At 50.0% G+C, this 12,434-nt stretch overlaps 5 protein-coding genes across 5 annotated transcripts; 3 read left to right on the top strand and 2 right to left on the bottom strand.

Moving 5' to 3' along the window:
- Positions 1 to 9: 9 nt before the first annotated feature.
- aspC (septin CDC12) lies at positions 10 to 3,028 on the bottom strand (the record flags this gene model as incomplete). Its single annotated transcript, XM_057122621.1, has 9 exons — positions 10 to 32; positions 91 to 1,086; positions 1,569 to 1,597; positions 1,647 to 2,130; positions 2,203 to 2,517; positions 2,574 to 2,736; positions 2,805 to 2,847; positions 2,914 to 2,927; positions 2,987 to 3,028. The coding sequence occupies 9 exons, from the start codon at positions 3,026 to 3,028 to the stop codon at positions 10 to 12; spliced, it is 2,109 nt and encodes a 702-aa protein (XP_056988354.1).
- Positions 3,029 to 3,345: 317 nt separating this feature from the next.
- N7511_000195 (snoRNA-binding rRNA-processing protein PWP2) lies at positions 3,346 to 6,280 on the top strand (the record flags this gene model as incomplete). The annotated part of the gene is made up of 5 exons (XM_057122620.1): positions 3,346 to 3,363; positions 3,442 to 3,554; positions 3,619 to 4,114; positions 4,164 to 4,411; positions 4,465 to 6,280. The coding sequence occupies 5 exons, from the start codon at positions 3,346 to 3,348 to the stop codon at positions 6,278 to 6,280; spliced, it is 2,691 nt and encodes an 896-aa protein (XP_056988353.1).
- Positions 6,281 to 6,635: 355 nt separating this feature from the next.
- N7511_000194 (cytochrome P450) lies at positions 6,636 to 8,528 on the top strand (the record flags this gene model as incomplete). Its single annotated transcript, XM_057122619.1, has 6 exons — positions 6,636 to 6,836; positions 6,887 to 7,012; positions 7,067 to 7,151; positions 7,206 to 7,274; positions 7,343 to 7,957; positions 8,029 to 8,528. 6 exons carry the CDS (start codon positions 6,636 to 6,638, stop codon positions 8,526 to 8,528), a joined length of 1,596 nt encoding a protein of 531 aa, XP_056988352.1.
- Positions 8,529 to 9,100: 572 nt separating this feature from the next.
- Positions 9,101 to 10,637, bottom strand: N7511_000193 (Zn(II)2Cys6 transcription factor domain-containing protein; the record flags this gene model as incomplete). Its single annotated transcript, XM_057122618.1, has 2 exons — positions 9,101 to 10,489; positions 10,539 to 10,637. 2 exons carry the CDS (start codon positions 10,635 to 10,637, stop codon positions 9,101 to 9,103), a joined length of 1,488 nt encoding a protein of 495 aa, XP_056988351.1.
- Positions 10,638 to 11,031: 394 nt separating this feature from the next.
- N7511_000192 (SUR7/PalI family protein) lies at positions 11,032 to 12,105 on the top strand (the record flags this gene model as incomplete). The annotated part of the gene is made up of 2 exons (XM_057122617.1): positions 11,032 to 11,169; positions 11,242 to 12,105. The coding sequence occupies 2 exons, from the start codon at positions 11,032 to 11,034 to the stop codon at positions 12,103 to 12,105; spliced, it is 1,002 nt and encodes a 333-aa protein (XP_056988350.1).
- Between the last annotated feature and the right edge of the window lie 329 nt (positions 12,106 to 12,434).

The raw sequence follows: 12,434 nt of genomic DNA, 5'->3' as shown, positions 1-12,434 counted from the left end.
TGAGCCCATTCAGCCATAGACTCGAACAGTACCTATAGAAAGTCAGTAAGCAAACTAAATCCGGTAAAAAAGCGAAGGCGAGGACCATACCATCAGAACACCCAGCAGCCCAATCCCCACCCTTCTCATTCCACGCCACACAACTGACAGCCTTGACCTTCTCCCCCATGGGAACAGCAGCAATGCACTCCCCACTAATAACATCCCACGCAAATGCCGCTGCCCCATCTCCACTCCCAGTTTCACCACCACTCAACACAACAGCATCACTCTGCGCAAAGACAGACCTCACCCTCAGCTCTGTATTCCGATACTTAGACCCCCTCCCAACTTCCTTCTCCTCCTTATTCCCATCCCCAAATGCCTTCAATAACCCCCCATCAACGCGATCCATCATTCGGATAAACCCGTCAAGCGTGGAAACAAGCAAAGCATTCCCGTCGGCGGAACAGCGCACACTAGTAACAGGGTGCGCAAGGACATCCACACTCGTCTTGCCAGTGCGCACATCATAAATCCGCGCGTGGCCATCATAACTGCCGCTCGCGATGGAATATGATCCCATATGTACATGCAGACTAGAGACCGTGTCTGTTGCTTCCGCGAGAGTCTGGATTGGTTTGTGGCTGTTGGCGCGTGTATCCCAGAGGTTGATGGTTGTATCTGCGCTGCCTGTTACATCGGAGTTGTTAGTGGGTGGTCTGGGTTGCAGGTCTGGGTGTGTAGAGGGGTATCTTGGATCCGTACCAGTCACTACAACCCCATCTCCCTCCCCCGCAAACTGCACGGCTTCAATGCGACTGTTATGACCTGACCATCGTCTTGTGGTGATTCCCTGTTCAACATCCCAGAGAAAGACCTGGCGGTCACCGCCTACGCTGGCGAAGCGGGCATTATCGGCTGCGACGGCGATGTCTAAGACTGAGTAGCCGTGTGCTTCGTATTTTTGGATTGGGGAGGTTGTTTCGATTGGCTCGTTTGTTTTGGTGCTTGGGATTGCACGCGTTAAGTGGACGGTTCGGTCGGAGGATCCTGTTAGGATGTAGGTGCCTGGGTAGCTGGAGAAGGTTACTGCGTTTACCGGGCCTGGAATGAGGGGGTTAGTGTTCAATTTTGGGTTGGATTGGGCTTAGGCGCTAGGGATGAGTACCATTATGTGTTTTCAAGGTGTGAACAGGCCTGGTTGGGAAGACTGTTCTCATGGCGAGTTGAGTTGGAGTGAATTGGAGAAGTTGAAATGGATGGAGCTCGGAGCTTCACCTACAGCCCTATGTCATTAAGTTATAGCTCGGGAACACTACGGGTGCACTCTGAACAGCTCACAAAAATTAATCTGTATTTCCACGCTACAGAATACAGAAGATATTATCACGGTTGTAGACACACCATCGCTAGCTACCAGCGGTAAATGGATATAACAAAGAAAACGAAACCCGAGAAGGTCCCAAGCAAGACAAGTCCTTGAAGAGAAGAAAAAACATGGTTCTGCTACTCCCCTTTTTCCGGGATGCCCGGTACAAATGCATCCTAACGACGTCCGTGGCTGCGGGTGCTGGATCCCTGCAGACCCTCGATCTCCTGTTCGAGGGATTTGATCCTGTGATCGGTCAGTACTTGTCGACGCGTGAGAGCTAATCAAAACATACGCAGCATGGGTGGCCTCGAGGTCCTTGTTGAGACGATCGCGCTCGGAAATGAGCTTCTGCTCCCACTGGCGGAAACGCTGCTCCTCGACCTTGACCTGCTCGGTGAAGCGCTTGCGCAGGGTCTCCTCTTCCTCCTTGAACTTGGGGTTGTCGAGCTTGCGTGGTCGTGCCTCGCCGAACTTGCGGGTCTCCATCTGCTGGGCGCGGTAGGCCTCGTAGTGCGATTCTTCGGTGGTGTGAATAAGGTCGAGCATGTGGGTGCGGATCAGAATTGAGCGAAGCTTCTTGAAGTCACAGTGGTCCTCGTTCTCAACCTCAGCAACACCCCAGGCGTATTGTCGACCCTTGACAACGCGGCCATCGTTGGCCTTGACGTCCTTCTCGGAACCGATAACGGCGAAAGGCATGGCAGCCATGAGGCTGCGGGCGTGGGAGGCGGCGTGCTCGTCGTCCTCTTCGACGGGGGAGAGTAGATCTTGATGCCCTGGGCCTCAATGACAGCGCGAATCTGACAATTGTTAACCAAGTCCCCAATTCCATCCTTGTGCGGTCCAACTCACTCTCTCCTTGTAACGAGCCAGATCACCGTGGCTCAAGGTATCGGCCTTGGCAACAACGGGGATCAGGTTGACGCGGGAACTGAGGCGCTTCATGACCTCAATGTCGAGAGGCTTCAGAGTGTGACCAGTGGGGCGGATGAAGTACAAACAAGCGTGCACACGCATGTCAATCTTGTCGGATCGGCGGGGCTGCTGCTCCTGGAGCATGTACGACTCGTGCTGGTCATCCAGGAACTCGATAATGGGCTGCCACGAATCGCGGTTGTTCACGTAGTCTCCGAAGCCGGGGGTATCAATAACGGTGAGGCGGACTAGAAATCGCCTATCAGCCAACAGCACGCGGACTCGACCTGAATGCATCTCCTACCCTTGAAGAACTTCTCCTCGAGCTCTGCCTTGGTAATCTCAATCTCCACGGTGCGGTCAACCTGCTTCTGGTGGCGGCGCTTGTGATCGGCATAGTTCTTGATGGTGGTAGAGAAAAGGGTGTTAATGAAGGTTGTCTTTCCCAGTCCCGACTCTCCAGCAACCTGACGAGTAAATATTAGCCTCGGGCACGCGACACCATAGTGACGGCGTCATCCTGTGTCAAACACACCATAATAGTAAAAGCCGCACCCCGCTTCGCGACAATCTTGTGTCTATACCGCTTGATTAGAACCGTGTCCCCTCTCCCACAATCGCCAATTTATCGTTCAATTCCATACCGCTGGTTAGGGAGCTACATCAAGAATGACATGTTAGCTATCATTCGGCAAATAGGGGGTTGCGGGCACTCACGTTGGCAATGCCAATAGGCGTAGCGGTCTCTGTTGTGGACATTGTGTAGGGAATTAAAAACAATTCAGAATGTGGAAAAGAAGAAGAGAACAGAGAGAACCCCGGGGTGAGAGAGGGAAGAATATGGCTCCTGGGGGGAAAAAAGGAGGAGTCAAGTTGAAATCGGATTGCTCGAACTGCCCGTCGCTGCTTCCCCCTGAATCTCCTTTCGTTTTCTGGAGTATACCTCGCCTTGCCTATCTGGGCCTAGCGTGACACGCTAGACTGTGTTGGGTTCGGCGCCGGGGCTTGGATGATCCGGCCTTATCACCTAGAATATCTCTAATTTTTTGATCTTTGGGATCGCCGCAACAGTCAAAATGAAGACCGATTTTAAGGTGTGTATGCTCTTGATTCTATATGAAAATGCTGAGAAAGACTCCGCGATCATGATCTTGTTACTGACAATACTCTAGTTCTCCAATCTCTTGGGAACGGTCTATCGCAAGGGAAATCTTCTCTTTACTCCCGATGGAACATGCTTGCTGTCGCCAGTAGGTAACAGAGTCTCTGTCTTTGACCTTGTGCAGTATGTGTCTTTCGAATCCATTCAACAAGCTTCAGAACCAGTCAGCTAACCGTTAGCCGTATAGAAACACTTCATACACTTTGCCCTTTTCGCACCGTACAAACATCGACCGTCTCGATCTCTCGCCGCGAGGTAACCTTCTCTTGACCGTCGATGAAAATGGCCGCGCCATTCTGACCAACTTCCAACGGCGCATCGCCATTCACCATTTCTCTTTCAAAGGCCGAGTTTCTGCGCTCAAATTCTCTCCCTCTGGACGACACTTCGCCGTTGGTGTGGGAAGACGCCTGCAGATCTGGCAGACCCCTTCTACTCCGGGTACCGAGAACAATGGCGAGATTGAATTTGCTCCTTTCGTTCTCCACCGAGACCTCGCCGCCCACTTCGACGACATTCAGAGCGTAGAGTGGTCCAGCGATTCGCGCTTCTTGCTCACTGCTGCCAAGGACTTGACAGCACGAGTATGGAGTATGGACCCCGAGGAAGGATTCGAGCCAACTACCCTGGCAGGACACAGGCAGGGTGTTGTGGCTGCCTATTTCAATGCGTCCCAGGAATCTGTACGTTTCACTGAGCAGTAAACTGAAATCAACACTAACTGGATTATAGATCTACACTGTCAGCCAAGATGGTGCGCTATTCCGTTGGGAATATGTCTCAAAAAAGGACGAGGAGACAATGGAGGACATTTCCGAAGCCCGGTGGAGAATTGTCAAGAAGGATTTCTTCATGCAGAACGATGCCAAGGTCAACTGTGCGGCATTCCACGCACCGTCCAACCTCCTGGTTGTGGGCTTCTCCAGTGGCTTATTCGGTCTTTATGATCTGCCCGAGTTCAACATGATTCACCTCCTAAGGTACGTCAACATGGAAACCGCTTTGCGATTCATAGTTGCTGATGAACTTTTAGTGTTTCCCAAAGCAACATTGATGTTGTGACTATCAACAAGTCAGGCGAGTGGCTCGCATTTGGATCTTCCAAGCACGGTCAACTACTGGTGTGGGAATGGCAGTCCGAATCCTACATTCTCAAACAACAAGGGCATCTCGACTCTATGAATGCCCTTACATACTCTCCAGACGGCACAAAGATTGTTACGACTGCAGATGACGGTAAAATTAAGGTGTGGGATGTCAAGTCAGGCTTCTGCATTGTCACATTCACCGAACACACTAGTGGAGTGACAGCGTGCCAGTTTGCCAAAAAGGGAAGTGTTCTGTTTACGGCATCATTGGACGGTTCCATTCGTGCGTGGGATCTTATTCGTTACCGTAATTTCCGAACATTCACTGCTCCATCCCGACTTTCATTTGGCTCGCTCGCTGTTGACCCTAGTGGCGAAGTTGTCTGTGCTGGTTCCCCAGACTCGTTCGATATCCATGTATGGTCTGTGCAGACTGGTCAATTGCTTGACCAGCTCTCTGGCCACGAGGGTCCTGTTTCCAGTCTTGCTTTCGCTTCCGATGGCAACCACCTTGTCAGTGGAAGTTGGGATCACACAGTCCGTATCTGGAGCATCTTTGGACGCTCCCAGACCAGTGAGCCTCTCAAGCTCATGTCTGACATTCTCAGTGTGGCTTTCCGCCCAGATGGAAAGCAAGTCGCTGCGTCTACTCTGGATGGCCAGCTCTCCTTCTGGTCTGTCGAAGATGCTATCCAGCAAGGTGGAGTTGACGGCCGCCGTGACGTCTCTGGAGGTAGAAAAATTGCGGATCGCCGCACTGCTGCTAATGCTGCAGGCACAAAATCATTCAACAGAATCACATACAGTGCCGATGGTAGCTGCATTCTGGCCGGTGGAAACAGCAAGTACATCTGCTTGTATGATGTCGGCACAGGATCACTGATCAAGAAGTTCACGGTCTCCGTCAATACCTCTCTTGATGGAACCCAAGAATTCCTCAACAGTCGTGACCTGACTGAGGCTGGTCCCCGTGCTCTCATTGATGAGACCGGTGAAGCCTCCGACCACGAAGAGCGCGTGGATCGCACCCTTCCCGGTGCAAAGCGCGGAGATGCTGGCTCACGAACCACTCGCCCCGAAGTGCGGGTCACATCTGTTGACTTTGCGCCGACTGGACGGTCGTTCTGTGCCGCTTCCACCGAAGGTCTGCTCGTCTACAGCCTGGACACAGACTTCATCTTTGATCCGTTTGATTTGGATATTACTATCACACCTTCCAGCATTCTTGCCACGCTAGATGCTGCCAAGCAAGCGGCCGCTTCCGATACCGTCGACGAGGACAACACTTTCCTCAAGGCTCTTATCATGGCTTTCCGATTGAACGAGCAAAAGCTTCTTCGCGCCGTCTACGAGTCAATTCCTCCGTCAGATATTCCCCATGTGGTTCGATCCGTGCCCTCCGTTTACCTCCCTCGTCTTCTCCGATTTGTTGCACATGCCGCCGAAGAGACCCCCCACTTGGAATTCAACCTGATGTGGATTGAGTCCATGTTCAGCAGCCATGGTCGCTACTTCAAGGACAACACAGGTGTATTTGCACCCGAGCTTCGCGCCGTCCAGCGTGCTGTCGATGATATTCGCGAGAACCTGAAGCGTCTGACTGAAAAGAACCTCTATGATCTCAACTACCTGCTTTCCAAGCCTGTTCTTGAATCTAAGAAGACCAGCAGTGCTCTTTTGGCCATGGATACCACCGAAACCGACGGTGCTGATGATCAGATGGTTGACGCTGACGATGGAGAGTGGGAAGGTCTTGAATGATTTCTATGGGAATTCTAGTGTATGTCTACTTGCATCTGAGCCAGGCGTTTTGTATATAGCAGCAAAGACTCAAAAGGGGAAATAGACAGGGACTCCCTGGTTTAGTGTGTGATTAATATCTTAAAAGAACCGCCCTGAGACCTCAAACGGGCGTCTCTTTGTTATTTCGCCTATAGCAAACGCCTCCCAATAAAAAGCCTTCCCCCATTACTATCCGAATGTGTTCTGTGCCACCCTTCTCTCTGTCCTTCCTATCACCATGCCCACTTCTTTAAATCTTCCTTCTTGAGACAGCCGGGTCTACCTTTATCAGAATCCCGTTTCTCCTCTATTGCAAGCCCGGCTTCCCTCCCCGATGAGCTTGCAGATGGCCGGGTCAGCTTCATGGCCTCTTGTCGGGGTCCTCGTGGCCGTGTTATTCATCTGGCGACGGGGTCAGCCCTCCACTCTGAAGCATATCCCAACGGTGAGGTACAATCGTTACCTCCCTGACTTGATCAACAGAGTCATGTACTATCCAAAGGCCGCTTCGATGATCAAAATGGGCTATGACAAGGTACGTGCTCCCAAGCAGGATTGAACTGAGCCCGACTGACACCCATCCAGTTCAAGGAGACCCCATTTCGCATGCTCACAGCCGACGGAGAAGTCATTGTCCTGCCTATCAAATATCAAGAAGAGTTGAGGAAATTGGGTCCGTTGAAACTCAGTTCTCTACATGCACAATACGAAGTAAGTCCTTAGGCAGTGACACGTTACACTGCGGACTCGGACTAACTGATATAGAATGCGCTGGGCCAATACACCAACATCATCATCGATAGTTACATACCAGCAACAACCGTTCGGAAGAAGTTGACTCCAGCTCTAGGTAAGAAACCTCCCTTATTGAACACTCCAGTCCAAGAAAGCTAAACATCCCCAGCCCGCATCGTGCCTCATGTTATCGACGAACTACGCGACGCTTTCAATGCAGTCCTCCCCGACTGCGAAGGTACAAGATATACCAATGCCACACACGATTGGAAAAGAGAATTGCATTACTAACAAGCACCTTCCCAGACACATGGTTCAAAATCGATCCAAACGAACTCTTCACCCGCCTGATTGCCCTAGCCACCTCACGCGTAATGGCGGGCGAAGTCCTCCGCCGCAACGAAGAATGGCTCAATCTCGCAAGCAGCTATCCAAGAAACGTCGGGTTAGCCGTGATCCTCCTGCGCCCCTTCCCAGCTTGGCTCCGACCCCTGGTAGCGATCTTCCTACCACCAGTTCGTCAAATGAAACAGCAACTACGCTTCGCAAAGGATCTGTTTGTGCCTATGATTCACGAACGCAAACAAGCAGCGACGGATCCGGCTTATACAAGCCCAGATGACTTTTTGCAGTGGATGATAGATCTAGGTGATGAAAAAGGCGAAACACTTGATCCAGAGATCTTGGCACATCATATGCTCCTCCTCGTCACGCTGGCTGTTGTCCATACCAGCTCTATGGCTTTGCATCATATTCTTCACGATTTAATTGCTATGCCGGAGTACTTGGAGCCGTTGCGCGAGGAAATCAAGAGGACTCTGCCGGATGGTTGGTACAAGGGGACCAAGACTGCGCTGTCGGAGCAGCATCGGTTAGACAGCTTTATGCGAGAGTCGCAGCGGCTCAATCCGCCTGGTGAATGTGAGTTATGCTGACTTTAGTTGCACGGGGAGTTATGAGAATGTTGTGCAAGCCCTAATCACTCACTCTAGTGTCCGTCCATCGCATCGTTCGAGAAGAGATTCTCCTCCACGACGGTCTTGTGCTACCCGTTGGGACACATGTTTGTTTTGCTGCTGGTCCAATCAGCAAGGATATCAATTTTCTTCCAGACCACCCAGAAGCCTTTGACGGATTCCGATGGTGTCGAGAGTCACAGGACCGTTACGCATTGTCTCCTGAGTTGGCTGCGTCCCATACTGTTTCGAACGGCGACGAAAAAGAGAAGAAAGCTACCGAGAATATGTTGGCTACCCCTGCCAGTTTCGTTACAATCAGTCCGACGAACATGCATTTCGGATTTGGGGTCCAGGCTTGTCCCGGACGATTCTTCGCGGCGAATACACTGAAGGCCATTCTGAGTCGTATTATTCTCGACTTTGACTTCAAGGTGGCTGGAAATGGGAGACCCGCGAACATTCATGTTGGAGAGCATATCTTGCCGAGTATCAATTCGCAGGTGCTGTTTCGAAAGAGGGCCATCGACATTTAGAAGGTGGAATCGAGAGTTTGGGGGTTTTTTCCATGTGTCATTGAGATTAACTTGGCTTTAATCATGAAGAGATCGTCAGGGATCGATACAATGTGATCATTACAACGCAATGAGAGAAATATGGCACTGGCTGTTGACTTGTAGAGTGAGCGATCTGGCACTTCATATAAATCCAAGATTTCAAGAGTTTGTAGCAAGCTCATGTCATACACGAAGAGCTCATTGGCCTTGCAGTGAGCTTATTCAAAGAGTAAAGGGGAAACCCTAATTGGGAAGTTCGCATTCGTGTTCTAACTTGGCAGCTCTAATTTGACAGCCAATGGAACAAGACAAAGGCCTAATAGTGGATATTTCTAGCTTCTGGGAAACATTGTCTATATTCGCTCCACTTGCTGATCCGGCAATCATACAGATTTTTGTTGCGCCTTCCATGTACATGTCTAGCATCCTGGAGGAACTTCGGAGATTTGAGACATCGGTCTCATAGAATTTTCTCTAGATAAAGCAGCAACCTTCAACATATACTTTTTTCCTCTGTAGCCTAATTCACTTCAGTCAAGCGCGCTGCATAACTACCATTCCAGTGACACAGTGAAGTGGAAAGCAAATCTAGTCTGATGGCTTGTGCAATACTTGAATTCAAAGAAAAAGTTTATACACAAGTTGAACATGTCCTGAGTGGAAATGGGTCCACCGAAGAGAATCAAGCCATCCTGACCTGATTCATGGGCCAAACAATAAACGGCTGGTAGCGCAGCCCTGAAATTACGAGAAACTCCCTCCACAATATGCAGAGGCCACCCTCGAATAAACCAAACCGAGTCAAGCTCATTCAACAGTACCGCAAAATAGGAAAATATCAAAAGTGCAACCGGGTGCTTTTGTTGCATGTCCTTTGCGAAACTATCCGGTAGTAAATATAACCAACTGAATATCTGCGGCCACAGTTCTGGGCTAGCAATAGGAACAGAGCCACCAAGTATGTGGTTATAGCGTGATAGGAGCAACTCGAATATAGCACAGTAGGTTGAATGGCTGGGGTCACTTGAGGAGAATGCATTCAGTACCAGACCTTTCAACTTGTTGAGTGGCTCCAAGAATGGACATGAGGATTGGTCAACTTTGTAGTTGATAGCTTCGCTTGATGAGATGCCATGGCTTGGCTCTGTTTCTCGTTCTTGTTCTCGTTCTGGGGATACCCCTTGCCTCTGCTTGGGATGCACCTCTGAAATACTCTCGGAAACCCCAAGTTGGGTACTGGCCTCCAGGATTGATCGCATACCAGTGAAAAGACAAAACCCTGGGATATCCCTGTCATCACGGAAAGCCAGATACTCCCCAGGCTGAGGACCTCGGGCAAGCGAACAAATGAAGATGAATAGGGACGCGATATAGAGTGAGTGGCTATTCTCTTGGTGTATCTGAGGGTCTGCAGTTGCAACCTCAGCAGCTGCACTTTTCAGATGACGTTCAACCTCAACATAAAAATCGATATCTGGCGGCCCATACTGGTGCCTCGGGTCATTTGTTGATGTTCGCTTCATATGAAAGCCCGAGATTGCTAGTAGCAAATGCAGCACATAATGGACGGACAAGCCCAGCCGGATGAGCTGGTCTGGGATGTGGACTTTGAGGTCAGTTGCTGAGAGGCAATGATGAAATAGAATCATATCAGTCCCCGTGAATTGAAACGGGCTTTTGGCTACAGTGCTCTCCGAATCGGTGGATGAAGATTGCCGCATCGCCGAGTCTTCAGTCTCACGGCGGGATCTCTTTGGCACGACAAAGCCAGAGGCGGATGAAGAAATGAACGTGTATTCCTTTCTCGGCTGTTCACTGGTACTCGGTGTCATGGTCCTTTCGTCTGCCACTATGGGCCTGTCACGCTGCCAGGCTTGCCCATAATTGCATTCAATAGAATGTCGGATGCAATTCATACATTCTGGCGCAGCCTCATCGCACTGCAAGGACCAATCAGTTGAAGTTGTGGTCATGTACATGATCACTCACCTTGATTCGCCGTCTTTTGCAATTTCCACATCCGATGCGAGATTTAGTGTGAGATCGACGAGACCTGCTTCTCGCGTAGGAGCTTGTGCTGAACTTCATATCTTCAAGTGATGCACATGCATCCAAGTATCGACGGGAATCCCCCAAGAAAAGGGCTCAGGAAGGACCATGAGCGGTAGAACCGCTTGACCTGATTGGGGCGATGGAGGTTCATGGTATTTCCGAGATATCCCCGAGCCCTAACTGAGTAAGTGACTGACTAGTGTTGCAGAAAGTGGCCCAGACGCCGGAACTGGTCTTTAGCAGGTCGAAGTGAGAGCATTTATAATCCCCTTGTTTGAGACTTCTCCACTACAACCGCTGAAGTTTCCTAATGAAGAAGTTCGAGTTCGCATTACGATGGAGAATATCTCAACCAGGATGAAAAGCCATGTTATAACCAGATCCCTTCCAGGGACCTTTTCGAATTGATTCTCAAATCATTCCGTTCAATATGACACACAAAGGGCGGATTGCTTGCATTTTCATCCCGTATGTGCTGACCCTGGCAAGCTTGGTATGCATCATCATCGTGGGCCTGGGCTGCATTAAACCCACCTCCGGCGCATTGAGCGAAGTATACTTCCTCCGGGTGAGTATTTTGCAATTGAAATATTGCACTCGGTCCAACCGAAATGGCCATTGACACTGATGCGACGACTAGGTCAACCTGCAGAATGTCAGCAACGGGACACAGTCAATCAGCAAAATCGAGAACATCCTCCATGACCGCAATATCACCAGTATCGACTCGGAAGGGATATCGGAGATCGTCTCGAGAATTCAAAGCAACAGCACAGGGAAAGACTTCTACCAGATCGGACTTTGGGGATACTGTGATGGAGAGATCTCGAGCGGAAACTACGAATTGACGAATTGTTCGCAGCCAAAGAGCGTTTTCTATTTCGATCCTTTGTCTGTTTGGAGACTCAAGAATGATTCGGTGGTGAACGGCTTGCCCAAAGGGTATCATCGGTTTTCGAATACCTACAAAGCGCTCCTCCGATGGATGTCCATCGCCTACATTCTGGCCTTTGTCACAACGATTCTCGAGATTGCAATCGGTGCGTTGGCAATCTTAAGCCGCTGGGGAAGCTGTGTCACGACTATCGTTGCCGTCGTCGCTCTTTTGTTCACTGCGGCGGCCTCTGCAACGTCCACCACCATCTTCGTCCTGATCCGATCTACTGCTGGCCCCATTCTCGCTGCTTATGGGATTCATCTTTCCATAGGCAAGCACATCCTAGCGGCGACCTGGATGGCGACCTTCTTCTCAATGATCGGTCTGATGTACTGGACTTGCAGTGTCTGTTGTTGTTCTGGCCGCGATTCTCATGCTAGACATCCGAAGATTGACGTCACCAACAACATCCCTCATATCTATGAGCCACTGGGTGCCGGTACGACATCACACAGTCCTCCACAGGCGAATTGGCCTTCTTATCAGACTTCCCCAGTGACTAGTTCGCACCCAATGTATGCCCTCGACAGACGTGCTAATGCCCAGGAGCCCTTCCGACACTATTAGGCTTAGGAGGATTCGCTCATGCGTTGGATTACTATCACTGCTCTATCTGGCCCACGAGCATTGTCTAGGAGGAGCTCTAGCTGTATGACAGCGGCAGGGATCCATTCTATATCTTTTGTTTTGTGTCTTCATGGCGGGTAGTTAAATCATACGCTACATGTGATTGTGTTAAAAGTTGGGGTAGGTTCAGGAAGGCAAGGAAGCAATAAATTGGAAATAGAAAGGAGAAAATGGCCAGAAATGATCGTTCATATGCATAATTTCATATGATACATAATACCAATTTTGGTCAATTTACATTTCTTTTTCAATAAATAATATAACATCGA

This window comes from Penicillium nucicola, assembly GCF_028828085.1.
Source record: "Penicillium nucicola strain IBT 29836 chromosome Unknown utg000001l, whole genome shotgun sequence".
Classification (NCBI taxonomy): Eukaryota; Fungi; Ascomycota; class Eurotiomycetes; order Eurotiales; family Aspergillaceae; genus Penicillium; species Penicillium nucicola.
The sequence above is the reverse complement of the archived record's forward strand: the minus strand, read 5'-3'. Positions and strand labels throughout refer to the sequence as shown.